This window comes from Patagioenas fasciata, chromosome Z (assembly GCF_037038585.1).
Source record: "Patagioenas fasciata isolate bPatFas1 chromosome Z, bPatFas1.hap1, whole genome shotgun sequence".
In the NCBI taxonomy this organism is placed as follows: Eukaryota; Metazoa; Chordata; class Aves; order Columbiformes; family Columbidae; genus Patagioenas; species Patagioenas fasciata.
The window spans coordinates 58,252,272-58,275,925 of NC_092560.1; the positions used below are offsets into that span (position 1 = coordinate 58,252,272).

Genomic DNA, 23,654 nt, shown 5'->3' on the forward strand with positions numbered 1-23,654 from the left:
AACCCATGCTGACTGGGCCTGATCACTTGGTTGTCCTGTACATACCATGTGATGGCACTCAGGGTGATCTGCTCTGTGACTTTCGCCATCACCAAGGTCAGACTGACTGGCCTATAGTTCCCTTGATCCTCCTTCCAACCCTGCTTGTATATGCGTGTCCCATTTGCCAGACTTCAGTCAACTGGGACCTCCCTGGTTAGCCAGGACTGCTGATTAATGATGGAAAGTGTCTCAGTGAGCACCTCCACCAGCTCCCTCAGAACCCTTGGGTGGATCCCATCTTGCCCCATAGACTTGTGCATGTCCAAGTGGTGTAGCAAGTCACCAAACGTTTCCCCTTGGATTCATTCTGCTCCCTGTCCTGGTCTTCCAGATCAGGGGGCTGAGGACCCTGAGGACAACCGGTCTTAGAGACTGACTCAAAGAAGGCATTTAGTACCTCAGCCTTTTCCTCATCCTTTGCCACTGTGTTTTGCCTCACATCTAATACAGGGTAGAGACTCTCCTTAGTCCTCTTTTTGTTGCTAAGGAATTTATAGAAACACCTTTGTCTTTTATGGCAGTAGTTAGATTAAGTTCAGTTTGGGTTTTGGGCCTTCTAATTTTCTCCCTGAGTAACCTCATGAAATTCTTGTAGTCCTGAGTTCCTGACCTTTCTTCCAAAGGTCATCGACTCTCTTTTTTTTCCTGAGCTCCAGCTGAAACTCTCTGTTCAGCCAGGCTGGTCTTCCTCACCAGCTCATCTTCCAGCACATGGGGACAGCCTGCTCCTGCAGGCAGATTTTTTTCTTGAAGAATATCCAGTCTTCCTGGATGCCCTTACCCATCTTGCAGTGTTAAATCTCAAAGCAACAGAAAAACACAAAGCCTATGGCACAACTGTGCAAAACTGGGAGGAAGGAACTGTATGAGGGCTGTTGAAATGACTGCAAGATGATGTGAAACTATTTGCTATACAAGCTGAAAGACCGCCACACACACTCTGTGCTCAGATTAGGGCTCTGCTGCATGCAAACATTTATCTCCGTTACATGAGATACTAAAATTGGACTAGTGATGCAACTCTTCTGAGTAAGTTATCACTCGTGAACAGAAGTTGAAACATCTTGAGAAGTCATCAATTATCTCAAAAAGAGAGACCTATCTATAATAACCTTTCATGAATAAGAGAACATGTTATCTGTAATGGAATACATGTTGTGGCAAGACAAACACTAAATAGCACCACCTAGGTCAGACACCTCAGCAGTCCATCAACAGCAGCTCTTCATCAGCCATCACATCACCTCTGGAGGAGCGTGGGCTGAACAGGTGAGTGCAAACTGGAGGAAGAAAGCTTCTTTCTCCTCACTGCATTAACCACTAACATACTTTTTTCCCATTTGAGCAATTGAAAATGGCATGAAAACATGGAAATACCATAGGTTACATAGTATGGAAAATTTGTCTATAGTAGGTTAGTCTGTTATATTGAAGAGTGTGTGGGATTCCTGTTCAAATAATTCAAAATTCTGAGGAGTTTAGGGTAAACTCAGGTAACAAAAGACTGAACATTTAATGTAGCTAGAAAAATTGCTAAGTGAAAAACATGCCCTATTAATAATTTGCAGAGCATAAAGATATTACTTGTATGATATACAGAAGAATGACAACCACAAAGAGGAATCAATATCTTCTTGAAATTATGCCAGAAGCTGCTCTCTGTTAACATTGCAAAGACCCATACACCTGAGACCTTAATTTTCTGCATTTAAAGAGGGGTAGAAATCAACATTTTTTCAGATCAGTCATGGTGAAATGAAATCTAGGAAAACCACTCTTTAGAAATAATGACATCAGGTGTTCTATTTTTTAAAAAAGTACCAAGTGTTAAAGTATTATAATGTCCAACCTGCCATTGCCACTTGACATCATAGATGTGGAATAACTGCCCGAATACCTAATCTATTTGTGGATCCTTCTCAGAATAGGATCATATTTCTAAGTGAATATGAAAATCTAAAATGTCTAAATGGTGTATTTAGTATAAATTGACAAAAAGTTTTCCATGTGCTCTCAGTTTTATTTTTTACTGTTTCACAGCATTAGTTTGAAAGACAGATTGTAAAAGGTCTGAAAGAGTACAACTCTGAATGCAGAACAAACCAAATCCACAAAGCTGGCGTTCCAAAGCACAGGCAAAAGGCAGCTGTAATTTCTGAGATGTACAGAGCCCACTTATTGCGTTACTCTTTTTCAGACAGAATAATGGACAAGGAAATCACAAGTGAGGAGAGAAAAGCAGAGTGGTGATAGAGAAATAATATGGGATGGAAAAGCAGATTATTACTTGGCTTCCAGAAGCTAAGAGACTTTATGGGCAAACCCTATTCAAACCATCCAGTGGAGAACCTCCCCTTTCTAATGAGCCCTTAAAGGCTGCATTATTTTTTATTTTACCTGACTCAATCATGCAACTCAGAGTACGCAGCTTTCACATGGTTACCCAACAATTCCTAAACAGACCTCACAATATCTCCGTTTATTTTTAAATCTCATTATATTAAAACGAATACTGAAATATAAGGGGAAAAAACTGCTGTGACCAATTCAGTAACTTCAGAACCCAAGCAAAGGACAATGTAGCTGTGAATGAGAAGTACAGAAGCAAGTGAAGCAGCAGGAGCACGGACCCAACCAAAGCTGTGCCCCATGCTCATGTCAGAGAACGACTTAGATCTAAGTAAGCAAAGGCTTTTAAGAACAAACATACATACATTTTGGCTTATAGCATCGTGGTTGGGAAAATGATCCAACAAACTGGGTTGGAGGGGGGTTGGAAATCAATGTTGCTCTACAAGGAACATTTGCAGAAATTGTTTTCTCATCCTTTTTTGGGAAAAAACCCAGACATTGCTATTAGTAAAAGCAGCTTCCAAACTACAGATGAAATCCCTAAATGCAAACTTTACCCTGTCTTCTCCAACATAACGCAAGTAGTAGCCAGTACATCCAGAGCAACACTCAGCCCCCTCATTCATGCTGGACAATGTGTCTTCCATTCTCCCACTCCTCCTCCTGCACAGAAAGGAAAGGCTTTCTATTCCTACTTACATTTGCCTCTCCTTTTTCTATCCCCATGACTCTTGTATCTTTTTCACCTCTAAAGAAGTCTGTAGTCAGGCATGGACAAGACTGATGATGTCAAGCCTTTAAATACTGTTAAAATAATTTAAAGTCTTAAAATAACTACATGTCACACATGTCATAATGAACACGCCCTTTTAAGACATTTTACTTAGAGCTGACTCTCCATCTCTTTTTCTTTTTTTTTTAACTTATCATTTCACAGAATAAGAATTTTGGTAAGAACTTTACAGTTATAGCCTCTTTCTTGCTGAAAAAAAAAAATAGTGTGATGGAGAGTTTCCTGCTTAATTGGTGTTGTATAAAATGGAAATTACAAGTAGTTTTATGACTTACAAAAATCATAAAACAAATGACAGAAGTTACAGCCTTCGTGTAGAAATCTGGAATCCTCAATCACTCGCCACAGGACATCTGAGCATATTTTGTAGACTTAGTGTTTTTTCAATACCTCCCAGAAAAATAATTTCCTAAATATAAACTCAGTGCTTATTCCAACACAAGATGCTGTATTTAGTTGAATTTGTTTAAATTCAAAACATCAAAGCCTCAAGTGAGAAACAGTTTTAAACTGGGAGGCAAAGGAACAAGAAGATAAGAAGGTATCCTGCAGTAAACAGAGTTTTCAAAAGCAACAAAAAGAGGAGAGACAAAAGTAGCAGAAAATGCAGAAGATTATTAAAAACACAAGAGAAACGAAGGAAACAACAAAGCCAGTGTACATCTACCTTTTCCAAAATGTACATAGGTCAATGTCATAAGCCTAACAAATATCCTTTCATTAAAGACAGAGAAACTATGACCCGAACCACTGATTCAAGAGTCAGCATGCAAAAAGACAATTACCGAAATCTACCAAGTATTTGTGAAACAGGACAAACACTATACATAAAACCAGATATAAAACAATAGAGGGAAACAATAACAGGAAACTAGTTTTACTTCATGTAACTTAAGGAAGGATTTGGCAGATCCTGGCTCTGTTCAGGTCAGTCCTGGGGGAGAGGACAGGAGGAAAAAAAAAATAATAAAAAAAAAATCATCAATCAGCTGCAAGCACTACTGGATGCTTCTGCAATAAAGATCAATAAGAAATAAGAAAAACTAGTAAGAAATAAGAAAAGCGATAATACTTCCTTTGCCTCACTACTGGCAACACCTATCTGGTAAAAACAAAACAAACAAGAAAAAAAATACAACACACCCTCCACACTGAAAGTGAACCCTGGCAGGTATAAACACAGTGCAAAAAATTACTTCACAGCTGTTCAAAGGAAGGGAGTGTTTTCCATCCAAATTAACTGAGATTAGCCAGGTTAGGACCTAGAAATGCATATGAGCAGCAGTGCCAAGATACATCTCACGACGGGACTTTACAAGCAAGGTTTTCTCACACTAACGAGCTGTGGCCAGCCTGAACACGTCCAGTGTTACATAGGATTGTCCTGCAACATTATTTTGAAGAGGAGGTGAGACAGCTGACTGGCTGTTGGGTTCATTCTTTCTGTGTTCTGGCAAGTTCTCGGAAATAAGAAATTCCCTTGTTTTAACAGAATTTTTAAGGTATGGATTGAAGACCGCATTTTCACTGAAATCTTCCAGCTTTAAAACTTCTTCATTATAATTTTCTTCATTCTTAATTGAAGTCTGTTGGGATTCGCATACATCATCTTCCAGCATTTCTCTGGGTTGGATTGCCTTTGATGGTATCAAAGCCAAATGCATTTGACTCCTGATATCTTGATCAGTAATTATATAGGACATGGGCGGTGAAAAACATTTAGCAACTTCATTTTCTTCTTCATACAGTATCTTTTTGTCTCCAATAATCACACCTTTTGTATTAATATCAGTACACTTAGAAACACAATTTTCACAATTCATTAGTAGTGATTTTTCATGATTTTCTTCAGGAAAAGACTGTTCCAAAACACTTAAGTCTTCAAAGTCCATGGCTTTAGCCTCAGATGTCACTCCCTTCCAAAATGAATTATTCTGTCAGTACAAAGAGATTAATTGGAAAGTTATATAGGGATAGATAATATATTGGGTTATTTTTTAATACATAAAATATCATCATTTGAGCTCTGCTTGACTTAATATTTAAAGTGTATTAATAAAGAATTCATGTGCATTTCAGCTAGGATGCAGTTATAAGTGAATGAGTACTAAAAGTGGCAATATTACTGTGTTCATTTGTTAGACACTTTCGTATTACGTTTTCTGTGCTCAACAAAATCGAGAGTTTCAATCAAGGCTCAGAATCAAGCTCAGATTCTTTTCACCCTTTCCACTCTAACTTACCATTTTTCAGACAAAATTTTAAATCACATTCTCCACAGATTATACTTTTTATGTAAACCTAAACAACTCCACTTCATTAAAAAAAAAAAAAAAATCAAAACTTTAATAAGGAATAAATATCCAACAATAAAAAAGACAGAAATGTTAGCAAAATAATATATCACATTTTACTAAATGTTGCACTGCATTTTTATGTAGAAGTGAGGAGATACCTTGATGTGGAAATCTGACTCAGCAGACTCAATAGGAAGTTTAATCAACTTTATTTAATAAACCATGACCACCAATCACTCTATAACTTCAAACCAGTATTTCTCATTGTCATATAAGAATTAAATCAACATATTTTATAAATATGCGTATTTCCTATTATTTTGAAATGCAATGATGAGCATTTATAGCACTTGAATAGAAGGAATGAAACTCAATAGCTTTTTTTATTTAGTCATAAAATGACCTCCAGAGAAGAAGAACTCTCCATTTGATCCCTTCTTTAATACATAAAATAGCAATTATTACCACAGACACATGAAGAGGCCACTCCACTGCAATGCTCCCTGCAGGATTTGGTATATCAGGCCAGCATACCTTTTTAAACCTGTCATTGAGAAGGGAATTTTAGTGACATGACAGAAGAAATACGTCATTAAAAATAAAATTAACACATCTCCAGAAAGCCCAAGTACTGCTAAAATATCAACCTTTCACCAAGTATTTCCTGTAATAACACAATCTTTTTCATTAAAATTGTTTTCTCGTACATTAATTTTTACCATAAAATATCTCAACAAGTAAAAATATTGTGTTACAGAGACATTGGTGAAAAATTACTAACGCACAAAAGTTTTTTTTATTATTATTATACAGTAGATCAAATAATAGCATACCAAAATGAGGCTTTATGCAAAACCTCTTGTGGTAATGTTTCAGGGTGGTTCTCAGTGAAAAGCCACCCCAGATAAACTTTGCTCTAGGAAAGTGTCTCTCGCACTACACCACACTGGAGCTATGATGAGTTGTCACGTCAGCAGCAGATCAATGATGCTGACACTGTAGCTTCTAACTGACCAATGGCACAGTAAACAGGAAACAAATTAATCACTCTTCTTGATATCACAAGCAAAAAAAACCCCAAGCCATAGCTTGATTTTTCACAGTGCAATTTGATTTACACAACAATATAAACACTCAACTACATCTCAAAGTATTCTCCAGAATCAAAACATAGTTTCTTACAATTGTAAAAGTTCAGAATACACAACATAGGTGAAGATTTAAGAGCTGTAGATTATACTTACTATTTCAGCCATACTTACTCCCTGATGCTTCGCATGACAGCAACCTTGTTTCTAATAGCTTTGAACACCCCAAAATAGTTCAGATTTTTAACCTTCTCATTAACTTTCAGCCAAACAAGCCAGTCACTCTTCATGCCAAAGAAAATCGCATTTTATAAACCTAAAAATTTCTCACGGTCATCTTTGGGATGCTATATCATATCATCCCTATGCTATGAGAAGGCAATTTAAGATCTGGCAGGGGAAATCGTGACAATCACAGAATCACAGAATGTTAGGGATTGGAAGGGACCTCGAAAGATCATCTAGTCCAATCCCCCTGCCAGAGCAGGAACACCTAGATGAGGTTACACAGGAATGTGTCCAGGCAGGTCTTGAATGCCTCCAGAGAAGGAGACTCCACAACCTCCCTAGGCAGCCTGTTCCAGTGCTCTGTCACCCTCACTGAGAAGGAGTTTCTTCTCAAATTTACGTGGAACCTCTTGTGTTTCATTTTGAACCTATTACCCCTTATCCTACCATTGGTTGTCACCAAAAAGAGCCCGGCTCCATCCTTGTGACCCTCACCCTTCATATATTTATAAACATTAATGAGGTCACCCCTCAGTCTCCTCTTCTCCAAGCTAAAGAGACCCAGCTTCCTCAGCCTTTCCTCATAAGGGAGGTGCTCCACTCCCTTAATCATCTTTGTTGCCCTGCGCTGGACTCTCTCCAGCAGTTCCCTGTCCTTGAACTGAGGAGCCCAGAACTGGGCACAATATTCCAGGTGTGGTCTCACCAGGGGAGAGTAGAGGGGAAGGAGAACCTCTCTCGACCTACTAACCACCCCCCTTCTGATACACCCCAGGATGCCATTGGCCTACCTGGCCACAAGGGCACAGTGCTGGCTCATGGTCATCCTGCTGTGCACCAGGACCCCCAGGTCCCTTTCCCCTAAGCTGCTCTCTAATAGGTCATTCCCCAACTTATACTGGAACCTGGGGTTGTTCCTGCCCAGATGCAAGACTCTACACTTGCCCTTGTAGAGTGATAGCAGATTAAAGGGTTATGAATCATGTATGGATATGGATCCATAATCATGGATTGGGCATCCAAGTACCTTCATGTGATGTAATTTTTAGTTCCTTCATGTCTTCTTTGCAACTCAAGGGAAGTGTTACAAAATAACAAAATATTGATGTAGCTAAGATAAGTAATAGGGGTTATGTGAAATGTGTTCTAGTGGTGTACCAGCAGATTTATTAAGAGTGCCTGAGAAATTTTTTGGGGGGATAATTAACTTTCCAGTAACTGGCTTTAAGTATGCTCCCCTCACTTGACTGACGACAGAAGTGCAAATGGCATGTAGCATTTTCCATAAACTGATATAGGCAATATGTAAATCTCTTTCCCCTATTTCTTCTGTGGTGATTTACTGTACTTTGTAAAATTAATACTTATTTTTGAACTACAGTACGTTAACTGCATTTACATTATAACATGTACACTTAGTTATTTGTTACTCCAGTGGCTTTTTTTCTTAATTTGACATTGGTTTGGAAACCAACAAAAGCATTTATAACATACATAAAAATTTGCCTTTTACAAGTTAAAATTAACTGATTATGTTCAGTTTTAGAAGGCAGAAAATGTACTCACGCTTGCTTTTTCAAAATGCATATTATCCAAAGGCCTAACAGAAAGAACATGCTTAATCCAATGGGTAGGGCAATGAAAATAATATCTTCTTTATCTTTAGAGGTAGAAAAAAAGAAAAACACAGATGTTTATAATTTCTTCATGTATCCCTTTAAGAGAGCTAATTTTCAACATTCAAGTCACTTAATTAGCACAATTCTAAAGACCTCTGTCAAAACTAGCCAAAATTATTCAAAATACTGTATCGTACTCATTGTACGATGTGTCAAAAGATGAATCCAAGAAGTCACAGTTACTGAGCCAGAAAAGCAGCTCTTGATGAGACTTCTCAGGATATCTCAGGAACAGACATAGTGCATTTTAAAATGCATTTAACAGAATCACACAATAATTCAGGTTAAAGAAGACATCTGTAGGTCACCTTGACCAATACTGAAATAAGAATAAGGTTGCTTAGGGTCATACCAAGCCAACTTTTGAAAGTCATCTAGTATAAAGAATCTACCACCTCTCTGGGCACTTGTTGCTTTGAATTCACCAAAAACTGTCTGTGCCACTTCTACCTGCTAACTACAAAATAAACAGTAAATTCAATGCAGGATATAGGTTTTAAATACACAAAATACAAAGTTACTCTGACTGAAACAGCACAGTTTTCTGAGCTAGTCTCCAAGCATCTACCAGAGGTAGGTGTTGGCAGCAAGGGAGATCAAACCTCAGCATGGTCTAACCTTGCATTTGAGTAGCAAACTAGCAGATGAATTTAGAGGCAAAAAATAAACCACCTTAGAGTCCCATGACAAGTTTAAGGATATGTCATGCACTTTTTGTGTATTTCAGTTTGGCCATCACTATGATGACTTAAGTATTGAAAACATTCTCCTAGAAGTAGAAATGAGGAAGTGTCTAAACTTCTGGCCTGCAGCCATCATACCAACCTCCTTGGTAAAATCTGGCTACAACAAATAGTAAAAAAAAGGAAAAGATATTTACACACACACACAGAGTCCACAACCTGTGCACTGATTCATTACCTAAGCTTACATAGCAGAAGAGAAGCAAGACAATGCATGGCTATTCTAAATAAAGCATCTCAGATGGAAATGTTTGCTTTTTAATAAACTGTTAGGCACCCCATCCCATAACTGACAGCATACAAACTGTTGCTCCCACAAACATCCATAGTATTCCACAGCTTTATTGACAGCAAAATAAAGATTTTGGGTTTGACTTCTAATGCTGGTGATTTAGTCTGCGAGAGGATCAGTGAAACTGCATCAAATTCAGCTACTCTTTGTAATTCTCTCCTTGTTCTACTTAACATTAATTAAAAAGCCTAAAGAAAATTGTCCTATATTTATGACTCCCAAACCTGTTTTAAAAATAGTAATAACTAACCTGGAATATTACTTACTGAATTTCAAAGTCTTGAAAGTTTTTGGCTCTCCACTGGTTCCACCAGCTTCATTGCTTGCCATGATATAGACAGTGTATTGTGTATTAGCCTGTAAGGACTTCAATCTGTATTGCAGAACATCAGAGTTCACTGTTTCATCTTTTTAGGAGATTTATGCCAATAAAGAAACAAACAAACAAAAAGAAGTGCTGTATCAGGGAACTATACCCTTATTTAGCATCTTTTACAATAACAGAACACAAAGTATTTTAATACAACGTGAAATACAAAGAGACTTTATCAGTCCTTTTAGCAAGAAAACTTGAATTACCAAACGGTGTTTATCAAAGTTACTTAAAAGTTTACAGCAAAAAAATAAACCTGTCTGTATTTATTTTTAAAAATAGAAACACTTTTTTTTTGCTAATACTAAAGACAGAGAAAATATGATCTCCTGTAGTATATTTTATCATGGAAAACTGTGCTTTGAGAACTTTATTTCCTGGAACCTATGTTCAGAAATTAAGAACTTAAAATACTTGGCTCAGAAACTAAGAACATAAAGTTTCTGCAGCTTGTGAAGTTTAACTGTATTTCTAGTACATGCAGTTAGACATTGATTCAAAAAAATTCCAAAAGGATGCAATCTGTTAGCACTGGGATATCACCCCAGTAAAGTCACAGGAATGCCAAAGTTAACACGAATATTTTTCCAAGTTCCAAAATGTTTTTCTGGACAGAACTCAATGTTTCCAATACCTTCTCCATTACTGGAAGTAGTATGACCTGCTTCACTTTTAAATTGTTTTAAGCAAGGCACATAGCAGAACATTCTATGTCCACAAACAGTATTACAATCATCTTTGACTTTATGGACCAGAAAATGTTTTAGTGACTTTAATTTCATAATATAAAGCCAACTTATGTCATCATTCAGCTCAGTCAAGAAACACTCAGGAAATACATATCCTGTGATGTGCCATGAGATTAAACAAACTGAGTTTCTCTTAGATTAAGGAGGGGAAAGTGACATTCTAGAGTTAAAAGGCCATCAGTGAAGTCAGCTTCGCACAAACTCCGTGTTCTGCTCTTATCAAAAAGATGTGACATCAGAGAATCATCAAAAAAACATTAGCACTGCAGGGATTTGCCATTTAAATTTAAGTCCCTTGAGCTGCTATTTAAAACTAACTTCCTAAAGGAATTAATCTGAGCCCCTAAAATGGGCACAGTCTGCTTTACATTGGAAGTAATAGAGAGACATGTGGCACTGTAACATGAGGCTGCATGTCTTGAGGATGACCCCAAACAAAGCAGTCAGCATTAAATTACCCAGAAACCAGCAAAGCAGGAAAAATTGCATGTAGGTGATCAAAACACTTCTCATTAGAGATTCTGCTGAGATTCAGGCTAGAGAAGTTCTGCATAGGTAGAATTCTACTGACACCTTGTATGGCCACTGCTGCTGAGGCAGGACATTAAAAATATGCTCAGAAAGTTTTGCTACCAGACTCCAGAGCAGAGAAGTAATACCAAGCACAGAAAATTAAGCACATTTGAAGAAATTAATCTAAAAACTATGTCCAAAGAAAGTATGGCTTGGCAGCTTATTTTGTCTTCTTGGCTACCATTTGCTATTTTGCTTTTATTATAAAATTGACATTAAAAAACATTTTTACCAGAAAATCTCCACCATACTGTTCCAGAAGCTGAGGGCTTGGAAAATGTATCCCTCCAAGCACACCCATGGAATTTATAAATTCACTGAACCCTCACAAGGTTCAAATTCATGAAAATGCACAGGATCTATGACTCTCCAATATATTTTAGCCCCGCTTTACCTCCCCTACTTCTGTCATGACTTTTTCCAAGACAGAAGGAGATTCGTATATATGTAACAGGGGAAAAGATAGAGTATCTGGAAAATAATATACTCCAATTTGGCATAAACCTGGAAATTTCAGGTTTTCTACTGTTAATCGAGAACAATCTGCAAAGAGCCTCTCATACATGAGTTTCCATCCTGATATGGAAAGGAAAGAGGAATGATGGTGCTGCCATGCACTGACTAAATTTGTCACCCAGAGATCCATCAGATTTGCATCTGAGAAGCAGAAAGCATGATGCAATCAACAGTCATGGCTGTACTACCATGACATGCAACAATAAAGTGTGCTAATAACTATGAAAATAGCTAACTTCAGACAGCAGATTGTCATAACCCTGTTGAAAGTGTTCATGTTTAATGTATACTTACTCAATTCTTTTCCATCTTCAGGTTTATAAAATATTGTATAGTTACTGATAAATCCATTTCTTTTATCCTTTGAAATCTCCTTCCATTTTATTGTAACTTCATTTTTCCCTGGAATGCCTGTGTCAGCCACAGGTCCTTCTGATGGCTCTACACAAAATCATTATAAGAGAGAAAAAGTAGTAAAATAGTTTAAGCATCACACTGTTGTCCATCTGTGTTACTTCACACATACCAGTAACAAATGCACAAGTTAATATGTCATCCTAGTGCTCCGACATAGCCCTTAACTTTTTCTCACCTTCTCTACTGTGCAATTTCTTCTGATAACACTTCCCCTTATCTATTCTGACATTTCCATAGTTTTCAGTGTTACTGCATCTGAATATCCCAAGATCATTAACATGCTCTGTTCTCACAACCTCAGAGAGAGAGATCAAGAAGTAAAACGTCCTTATGCGCTCATGGGGGAACTGAGGTGCAAGGTCACTGTGTTTGTAGGACATGTCTGCCTGAGCTGAGATTCACCTGGGCTGCCCAGCACCCCCCAGTCTTTGCCCGTTACATTGGATAAAATCTTTCCGGTCACGTAACACAACCTCGTGTGCATTGCTCATAATTTTGAAACAAGAGTTCTCTGCACTTCAGTTTTAAAACAGGTATCGTCCTTCCCATTATCTCACAACCTTTAGTACTCTCACACCTCTGTATAAACAGGAAAGCACTTGAAATAAAGTTCTAACTGTGTTAGTGTGTTAGTAAGTATTAGTCAAACACACAATACTCCATTGCCCCCTAGTAGTAATTAACACTGTTTAGTAGGGCATTGTATTATGTGTGTGCACATTTACACAGACCTGTATATGCACATACACAAATAGACATTTTCACCTGAAATCTTAAAATTACCAGTGAACTACATTCTATACAAAATACTAATTCATCCACCATTTCCACTCAATCACAAACATAATGACTTCTTACCATTTTTTCATGTGCAGGACTGCAAATATTTTGTTACATTGTAAAATCTTACAAAAAGCAAGCTATTCAAACCACTCATTTTATTCTCATATACGATGATTGATAAATGTAGTCAAGCATTAAAATCAAATCTAATTATATATCTAAATGAGCTGTAACATTTAAAAGCCAGTTTAAAAAACGGTTCCGTATTTGTAGCTGTAGTCTTTCCAAGTGCTTTGTATACAGTATGTAAATTGTAGAACAAATGAGTGGATTCAAACACCAGTGTACCTGTATCACAAGACAGTTTTCTTCACTGAATAATTCAGTAGCTGATCTATGAACAGAAATCAGGAAACCCGAATCCTGTTTTTTTCCACATCTACATCTCTCCTTCAGTAATGCCAGGCAATTGCTCACAGACAATACACCCTGAGAGACAGACTACAGCACACCTTCCACAACATTGTTTAAAATACGTACTTTTTTCTTGAACATAAGTTTGTATTGAATATGGAGCTGCTACTATATTTCCATAGAGAGGATACACAGAGATATTATAGCATATAAATGGTTTAAAGTTTTCTGTAAAGGAAAAAAAAAAAGAATATTTACTTACAGTTCTCTTTGTGAGATTAACACAATGAAAGCAGAATAAATCACAGTACAGTTCTGAATACACGGTTACAGACCTCTATTTTTTCAACTTTTTAGCAAGCACAAAGTATATTTATTGCTTTGAATACTCATTACCGCCCTTAATGCAACTAGTTTTATTTAGCAGTGTTCACAAGAGCACTTGGTTTCTGACTCAGTTTTCAATAGAAATACTTTGAATGGGTAATTATACTTCAGTCTTATACAGCTTCTCTATACGAAGCCACTTATTTCCCCTGTAACAGTTTAAGGTTCTGGAGGAAGTTTTAATTTTCAAATAAAAATTATACTTCCAGGAATATTTTTAATTTCACATATCTATAGGTTTACTGCTCTGCATAAGGGAGTTTTGCTCACACATTCAACAGCTTAAAAGGCACAATGGAGCTTCAGCTATATTGATGTTCCAGTTGTGCCACCTGCAGATCTGCTTCTAACCAGCATGACTCAAAAGTACAATTGTACAAGTGAAATCTCTGCCATATAATTTTACATGTTTCAAGACATATTCTGGAAAGGAAGCTTTGGACTCTGAACAGTCCAGCAGCCAAGTAATTGACAGGGTTCTCTCCCTACTTACAAGCAACTCTCCTCAGCTGCAAGGTGACACACCTCTGGCTTCCCACCCCTGGATGAAACCAGTGCAAAGGGTTTCCTGGACTATTCCTCCTCTAGCTCTGCGGCTCGTTCGGCAAGAATAATGGCTATCGGTAGATCCCTGCATTATAACAGCACTCTGGTGCTTTTTCAGTCCCTTACACCTATTGCAACTCAAGAAGTTATTATGGCCCACATGTCATCCTTACAATAATTCCACAAAATAATGGCAGATTCAGGCCTGAATAGCAGTAAATCTGAATTTGCCTTGACATTTCTAATGTAACTTGTGCTTAGGGAAACAAAGATCTCAAAATAATGCTGAGGATGAAAATTGTTTGGTTTGCGTTTCGTGTTTTTGTGTTTTGTGTTTTTGATAGTTTTTGTTTTGCTTTGGGGTGGGTTTTTTAAATTTTTTTGTTTGTTTTTTAATTTGTTTGTAGTATGTTGAGAACAGCTTCTAATTTCATTTATTCACCATGGTAAATTGCTGCAATAGTGGAATTTTCAGCTTACAACTCAAGACTCACCAAACTCAGTTTAATGTGTAATAAACCACTCTTGAATTTTACTTCAAGTGTATTTTTGTTTAGGTTGTTTTGCTGTAGCATAGAGACAGTATTTAAAACACTGTTGTCTGAGCTAGTAAGACAAATTTCATGGACAAGCTAGCTATATTTATTATTAATGAACTGAGTGTTCTTTTTCACATTAGAAAATGCAGGGCTTGTTTTCTGAAAACTTTGGAAATTCTTCTTCCTTTATGTAGGATTCAGAAAAATTAATATCACCAGTGAAGAACCAAAGAACTAACAATCCAAAATTCACTAATTACATATATTATACTAAACTTTCTCAGCATTATTCCTGTTTGTAAAAGAAAATCCAAGTGTGTAAAAGTAAATTCATTTCAGTAGCTAAAGGTAACGTGCATGGTATACCCACATCAACATCTATATTCAGTTTTGCCTCTGCATGTATTTCTTGAACTCTGCACGTTGTGTTGTTTTTCATCAAAACTACATACACATGATTAAAACATTACTACTTAGACAGATTATCTTTTTTAAAAAAGTCAGCTGATAAAACAAAGAAGTGAACAGATCCCCATGTATTTGTCAGTCATGAGGCCACTGAAACCTCTTAGAAATGCTTTAGGTCATAATACAGTTGTGATATTTAACATGCCAGATTGAAGAATCACTCCACTTGCTTATTTTGAAGTAGAATTCTCCCTCAAATCTTCTTTCAGGTTTCTTGCTCTCGCTCTAACGCATGTGAGGGAACATGATCTTTTCCCATCATTGAAACTCACCTTTTCAGTTTTAGATTTCTCTGCTAAAACAGTGTACATCCCTCATAGGCCTCCCTATTGGTAGATTCATGGCATAAGATCAAGCCACAGAAGTGCTTAAACAGGAAACCTGTAGCCTAGTATTATACAAGAGCAAACACCATCTTGCATGTTGCGTGAATATTTGAGAGAGTTAAAATTACCGTGAAATTACATGCAAAGATCTCGATAAAACATGTAATAATACTGTTATTTCTCAAAATGGTCTGAAGGAAGCTGGATGAGTTAATCCATGATTGTTCTTTCCTGTTTACCTATAAATAAATATACATACATATATATATGTGCGTGTACAGTGTTACAGCTGTAACTGATAAATGAACATACTTTTGCTAGTTTTCCAGCTTGTAGAATTTGATATATATTGCCACGATCTACCAAAAGGATCTGTCTCCAGTTCCGGATACCACTCAACTACGTATTCAGTTACTTCTGGTTTGGAGGTTTTCCATTCCACAACCACTTCTTCATTTGTTGTAGAGGTCCTCACTGCTTCAATAATCTGAGAAGCTAAAAATTTAACAGAAAATGTCAGCAATTCTATCTTCATAAAAACTGCAGGAAAAAAAGCCCCACACAAACAACAAAAAAACACAATTCAACTATGGCAAGCTGAGATTGCTTCTTTAGAAGAATAAAGGACCTAGTCAAGGTTAAAATAAAAAGGTTAAAAACTTACTTTATACCTATGTTCGCATGCATGTACTCAAAATACTGTAAAATGAAGCATGTAAGAAGTGTTACAATGAAAATGGGCAAGTGGGGATTGAGGAGATTACACTTAACGGGATTTACATATACAGAATCTGAGACCAGTCTCTCTTTTTGGATCTGAATTTTACAGTCTGTGAAATTTTACAAACCGTTTTGCTACCAGCGTTACAGGTCATGCAGATAAGCAAGTATTGATTGATATCACAAAGGCAATAGGAAAACAGTAAATCAAGTCAGCAAGGTAATGAATGACAGGGAAGCCAAATTGAACCATCAACCTGCAGAACAAAGATAATGGAAGTCTGAGTGAAAACCCAACCTGGCAAAGCAGAGGGGAAAAAAGACCTGGTGAAGTAGAGGCAAAAGAAACGTATGTAGCAGGGTGGGGGGAGCGGGGAAGGAGAAGGCATCTCACAGCATGGAAAAATCAGAAAAACTTTTACTGTGGGATACAGAAATGGATAGACAGGTAGTCATCAACCTCCAGGACAAGATGACATCATGTCTACACAACCAGTTTTCTGATTAGACTGGAATTTGATTGAGCAATTCCAGAGGGACACTTGTATTTATTTCATGAACAACTGATGTAGAAGTGATTCAAGCGTGTCAAATGCAACCTCTATCCAGACCATGGGTAGACAGCAAGATGTTGCAATACAAGACTCACAGATGTATCAGAATTAAACGTAAGAACCAAAGAACATAACGGTTGTGCTGGAGTGGACCAATGGGATGGGGTTCTATGGGAATGTGTATGAAATGAAGACAAACACAGTGTTTCACTCTCTGCTTCCACAGACACATATCGGGGACTTCTAATAAAAACATATTTGAATGGTGTTGTTAAATGCACTGCAGTGATGACCTGTGGCAACAAGTTTTGTGACCTAGTAGAGGCATAAGACAAAATTGAGTGGGACTCTACAAATTTATTTGGGAGGTCCAGGGCTATAAAAAACATAACCAAAAAAATCTTCATAAAGTAATAAAACAGAAATTCTAATAAGACATCAGAAAGTTCTGATACCTTAACAACTGTATCTCAAAAGAAAAACCCCAACAACAATCGTCTATGACAAAGACATTAATTATGATAGCAAAGAATATTGTTCTACTAAAAAGTAATGGACTTCACAGCTTTGTACACGATACAGTTCAATACAACACGATACTGAGAAATCTTACTTTTTTCATCAGTGGATGGAATCCTCAAAATAGCTTCAGGAGAATTTCCAGCAGAGTTATAGGCAGTAACAGATATTATATACACTTCTTCATTTAAAAGTAAACTAATTTTATTATCAGTAGAGTTGTTAGTAATTTTAAGTGCAATGTTGTTTTCTGGAAAATACTGTATTTTGTAGCCTAGAATTCTCCCAGGAGGTGGAAAGCTGTTTAATGGCTATTAAAAAAAAATATGAAGCAGTAAGTATTTCACAGAGTTATTTGCATAATCAAGAGTATAGACTGTATTAAACAGTCCAGATCAAATTACAAAATGGCTATACTAAATTTAGAAACAAAAGGTACTTCCTTCAGTCCTACCTTCAGGACAGTCAGCTGCAACAATTTCATTGAAGGAAAGGTTAAAAAGTCAAATACTGAGATTTCAACCACAAAGAGCCTCTGGTCATTCTAATAGAAGATTAAACACAGCTTTGGTAAGCTGTATTATTTAAGAGCAGTTGTAAAGGCTTTCAGTCAGATTTTCCAGTGATCTGAACACAATTAAACTCTTCCTTTCTGCACAGATTACAAAACTCTATTCATCTACCATTCAGTAAACAAAAGCCTTTTCAATTCTTCTTTAGTTCAGTGGTTTTTTTTTTTTTTCCAATGACAGAAAACCCCCCTGGCAGTTATATGTTCTAAATACTTCAACACAACATCAGCTCCAGGATACCAATATGATTAGCACTTCACAAAAAGAGTACTTACCTTCCACATAAGATGTACAGATCTACTTCCATCTGAGTGTGAAGACTCAATTACCCTCCACAAATCGACTTTTTCTAAAGGAGCTATTTAAAGACAGAAAAATATATTGAAATTTGTTGTTATATTAATATAGTTAACAAACAAAAGGTCTAAAAAATACAGTCTAAGAGCAACTTACTAAAAAGAAGTTTTCCCTTGTGAAATTTTGTGCCTTTTTTACCTAATTAGTACAGCTTCCCTCTTCCTATGTTTCCTTCTGCTTTCTTTTTTTGAAGTTCTAGAGAAGATTTTCTTGTCTTGTTTTATAACTTCTCTATTTAGAATTCATTTTATTGGACATACTTGCGACACTACATTTCTGCTACTATCCAACTTAACCATGTTCAGCTTCCATCTACAGTCCTCATTTTTCCATTCTTCACTGTCTGTCTTCGCCCATTTTTTTCTTTAGCCCTATGTTGTTCGTATCACCTTTCAAATCCTCCTTGCTCTTGTTTTTCAGTTCTCCCTCCTTTGTATTTCAATGAAATACTCATGTTCTGTTTAAACAATAGAATTCGAAATCAAGTACATTGATAATATGCTGTAAATACAGTTTTCCATTATTAAATCCTAATGTCCCAAAGTACCACCAAAGAAAAACTTAGTAAATAGTTAGCCTACCTTTCTCTTCTGTGCTTGCCGTTTTGACTCTACTCCATTCACTCCAGAATATTGACACATCACTGATACACCGAATGGCAACTGAATATTCTGTGGAGTCCCAAAGACCTGTGAGATGACACGATCCTGTTTTCTCTGCAGAATTCAGTGAGACAGTGATAAATTCCTGAAAGTAGATATATGGAGACAAATTATTTGCTATGAAATTACATGCAGATTTATGACTTAGTTTTTTAAAAAAACACAAAGGATGCAGTTTTTCGTGTTTCCCACCTCACTCCCCTGAAACACAAAACTGCTTGTTCTGCATAGCATCTCAATTTTTCCTGTAAAAGTCCAGGGCCTGAAAAATGCAAGACAAAACCAGGTCTGCAGTGACCCACCTGTGTCTTGCCCCATGTGGAGCTCACAGGCAGCTCCAGAGCAGCTGTGCTGGCTCACGAGGGGCTGCATGACCGCAGTTCCCACTGCTGGGAAGCAACTGGGTATTGCTGAAGCCAGTGTCTTGGACACAGCTCTACCTCACAAGCAGAGGCATTCCTGGGGAAGCTATGATCTCCTGCAGTTTGTGAGCCAGCTCACTACTTGTTTCTTGTTTTGAGTTTTTTTAGTTACATGGTCTCGTAGCTCTTACAGTGTGGTTGTAGATTACCCCAAAGATTATCAGCGTATGATTAAAACGAAAAGACCAATGAAAATACAGAGAATTCTGGTACCAAGAAAAAATAGAGATGATGGAGCCTTTAAATGGTGAAGGAAGACAAGAATATGAGGAATAACCAATGCTATATCTTCTTGGAAAAGTAATTACGTGATTAATTTTGTCATCTTAAAAGGAGCCCACTCACATCTCACCGATGGAAGTCAGAGAATAGATTGTTGTTCCAAAACAAAAGGTGGAACAAGACAGGAAAAGCAGGAACTGAAATTTATGTATCAACTCACCTGGACTGACAACAGCAAGTAGAAGAAAACAAAGATTGTTTGTGTTTGTATACAGAAGGACTGACATTAAGATGGGGACAGACTTTTTAGCTGGGCCTGTTCCTATAGGTCAAGGCCTAATGGTTTTAAACTAAAAGAGGGGAGATGCAGCCTGGACATGAGGAAGAAACCTTTTACAATGAGGGTGGTGAGACACTGGCACATGTTGCCCAGAGAGGTGGTAGATGCCCCATCCCTGGAGACATTCAAGGCCAGGCTGGACAAGGCTCTGAGCAACCTGATCCAGTTGCAGATGTCCCTGCTCATTGCAGAGGGTTTGGACTAGATGACCTTTGAAGGTCCCTTCCAACCCAAACTATTCTCTGAGTCTGTATAATCACTATGCCAACAATAATGTCATCTTCTCCAAATTTCAAGAATTAATGAATAATTAACGACTGTCCTCCCTCTCAAAATACAGATGACTGAAACAGAAAGACACCAAAATAAATGTTAAAGCTAGCTAAATTCTATCAAGGTCAGCAAAGGTAAGTTTGGGAATAAGGAAGATTCCCTCTTGAGGGCAAGAATGAAGTAATAATGCCACATAAGTTTACAACAACAGGGCCAAAAACCTGTGAAGAAGTTCTTGTCTTCTCCCAGTTGAACCTTGCAATGAAAAGTGAAAAAAACTAAAACAATGCAAAACGCAGACACCCACTGCCTTTGAATACCATAAAGGGAAGGGCACTGACAAACAACTGAAACAACCTCTAATTTCTTTAAATTTTAGTCCATTCTGATCTTAAGAGACGCATTGTCAAAAACAGAAAACTCCTTCTATGAGAGTAAACTCACTGATTTACAGAACACTGATAAGCAGTTCACAGCAAACTATTGAGATTGTTTTGGCAGGAAGGCTTAAAAGGTTGAGAAAATATCTGTCATTTGCTCAAACCGTTTTTTTTTTTTTTTTTTTTTTGGCATATATATGCTGACAGAAAAACAGCTCCTACATATATATAACTGATGGTTTGAGGCTGTCTTTGTTGGCCATTCCCATTGCATTGGCTATGGACAAACCTATGAATAATGGCTAACATATTACAGGACTAAACTCACTGGATTTTTGTCTTTACTCATCATGGTTACTATTTTTCCTCTAGAATGCCTGTGGAAAAATGCAAGTAAGTTCTGAGGAAGGAAACAGATGTAGACTGTATTTGATAGTGAAAAAGATAAAAAGTGATCCAAGGGGAAAAAGTGATCCCCAAGTGGGATAGGGTTGTACCTGGCCTTGCAGCAGTGGGCAGCACTCCAAAACTGATGAAGACCAGGAGGCCTCCCCATATCCCTGGGGTGAAATTGGTGTGCTCAGCTCACTCCCTGAAATGCCTGTACACCAATGTGTTGTGGGTGTCTATTACAGGCCATCAGATCAGGATGAGGAAGCTGACAAGGCCTTCTACAGGCAGCTGAGAGCAGCCTCACAGTCACAGGCCCTGGTTGTTGTGAGGGATTTTAACTTCCCTGATGTTTGCTGGAAGGACTACTCAGCCAGCCAGCCACAGTCCAGGAGGTTCCTCCAGTGCACTGACAATAACCTCCTGATGCAAATGGTGGATGATCCAACTAGAAGAGGAGCACTGCTGGAACACATCCTCACTAACAAGGAGGGTCTGGTTGAAGCGGTAAAGATTGAGGGCTGCCTTAGCTGCAGTGACCATGAAATGGCGCAATTAGGATCTCATGTGGCAGGAACAGAATAGCAAGCAGAATCGCAACCCTGGACTTCAGTAGGGCCAACTTTGGCCTTTTTCAAGCAATTGCTAGGGGAAATCCCATGGGAAAGGGTACTTGAACATAAAGGGGCCCAAGACAGTTGGCTGGCATTCAGGGACTGCTTCTTCCAATCTCAAAATCAAAGCATCCCAGCACATAGGAAGTCAAGGAAGGGAGCCAGGAGACCTGCGTGGTTGAATAGAGAACTGCTGGGTAAGCTCAAGTGGAAGAGGAGAGTTTACAGATCATGGAAGGAGGGGCTGATCCAGGCAGGTTTTGAATGTCTCCAGAGAAGGAGAATCCACAACCTCTCTCGGCAACCTGTTCCAGGGCCCTGTCACCCTCCAGGTAAAGAAGTTTGTCCTCATATTCAGACGGAACCTCCTGTGCTTCAGTATGTGCCTATTGCCCCTCATCCTATTGCTGGGCGCCACTGAAATGAGTCTGGTCCCACCCTCTTGACATCCACCTTTGAGATATTTATAGGCATTGATAAGATCCCCTCTCAGCCTTCTCTTCTCCAGGTTGAACAGACCCAGCTCTCCCAGCATTTGAAAGGATCTCATATACATGCAATCATCACAAGGACCAGTGTCTTTAATTCAAAGGGATAAACATCTTGAACAAGCCTTTTAAATAAACATTGGGTTTGTTTCTAACATTCTGCATGAACCTGAGCCATCCTGCCCATCAGATCATCCCAAATATTATATCTTGGATCCAACAACTAATGTGTCGTACCTACAGTAAAGATGCTTGCCTTGAGAATGCAAGGAGGATGCTAATTAGAAACAGCTTTTGTATAAGAAACCTTTTTAAAGCTCTGAGGGTTACTATTAGTTACCCTGATTAACTCTTCTCTTCCAGAATTACAAATTTAACATATAGTACGGTCAAGGAGACATCTCAGTTTAATGAGCTTAAAACAAACAAACAAACAAACAAAACCACAAGACAAGCAACCTGACCCATTCTTAGATTTGGAAGAGGAAACAGTAAGACTGGGAACATAATCACTTCCATCCTGAGGAGTACTGGAATAGGCCACCTGAAGGAAGCAAATAACTAAATACTGGTTTTTCTATAACAGTTCCTTTTAAGTGGCAGAAACTCCAAAAAGTAACTTCCCTTATTTTCCATCTTGCAAAATTTCTGCTTTAATTCACTTGAAAATTAATGTATCGTTAGTCCATCTTAATTTGGTTCAACTGTTGTGTTTGGGAGTAAATGCTGTTTTCATGACCAGAATGTGAGAGGAAAATCAAATACTCTGACTGTGTAATCCTTTAGCCTAAGGTCATACCTTAGCCTTTCTCAGAAATGTTCAGAAGTATGTTATGTACCAAAAAAGACACTGACCTAAAGGAAGAGAACAATTAACCCTAGTCAACAAAACAACGACAATCTTAAGACCGTGAATACTTATGCTTCACTAAAACAACAAGGTTTTAACCATTATTTCCAACTACTTGTTGCCTTTTTTCTATTTAGCTTTTTATAACATTAAGAAATTAGTCACAAAGCAGCTAACATTCAGAAGTAAACTTATGTAGCTTACCGAAGAGTTCGAATACAAGTTTTTGTAGTGAACCTGGCAAGTTACATCTTGTGCAGGGATAATCTTCTCAGGCATTTTCCAGGTTAATGTAAGCAACTGCTTTATACCAGTGATTTTTTTTACTGAAAGTATTTCAGGAGGTTGAAATTTCTCTAGAATAGAGAAACAAAAAGGAGAAAGAGCTTATTGTTCTGTCTATGTGTGTTCCAAGAATGTTAACTATTATGCCAATAAGGTATGTCCTATCAGAGTATTCACGTGATGGCCAATTTTATAGGCGCAGCTCTACATATGAGAAGTTATCTGCAGGAGACAGCAACAGCAGAGAAAAGAAAGGAAGCTGGATTGCCAAAGTGAAGTCCAAACTGCAGCTGAGGGAAGAATTCAGTTGAAAGGATTCGAGAGGGAGAGAAGTGTGAAGGAGACAATGCGGAAAGAATTGGCGAGCACTGGGGGTGCGGAAAGTCATGAGGAGCCACAAC

The 23,654-nt window shown here is 37.8% G+C and overlaps 1 protein-coding gene across 3 annotated transcripts in view; it reads right to left on the reverse strand.

The window, feature by feature from the left end:
- Window positions 1-2,041: 2,041 nt before the first annotated feature.
- Window positions 2,042-23,654, reverse strand: part of IL31RA (interleukin 31 receptor A) — a 43,651-nt gene continuing 22,038 nt past the window's right edge. For all 3 annotated transcript variants that reach the window (XM_071802121.1, XM_071802122.1, XM_065860649.2), the window contains 11 exons: window positions 23,173-23,324; window positions 18,909-19,074; window positions 18,246-18,328; window positions 17,493-17,709; window positions 15,918-16,100; window positions 13,466-13,567; window positions 12,020-12,166; window positions 9,781-9,921; window positions 8,367-8,460; window positions 5,950-6,028; window positions 2,042-5,121 (listed from right to left, as the gene is read on the reverse strand). In XM_071802121.1, the coding sequence (XP_071658222.1) occupies window positions 4,522-5,121; window positions 5,950-6,028; window positions 8,367-8,460; window positions 9,781-9,921; window positions 12,020-12,166; window positions 13,466-13,567; window positions 15,918-16,100; window positions 17,493-17,709; window positions 18,246-18,328; window positions 18,909-19,074; window positions 23,173-23,324 (1,964 nt within the window). In that variant the 3' untranslated portion in view covers window positions 2,042-4,521. The remainder of the gene's footprint in view (window positions 5,122-5,949; window positions 6,029-8,366; window positions 8,461-9,780; window positions 9,922-12,019; window positions 12,167-13,465; window positions 13,568-15,917; window positions 16,101-17,492; window positions 17,710-18,245; window positions 18,329-18,908; window positions 19,075-23,172; window positions 23,325-23,654) is intronic.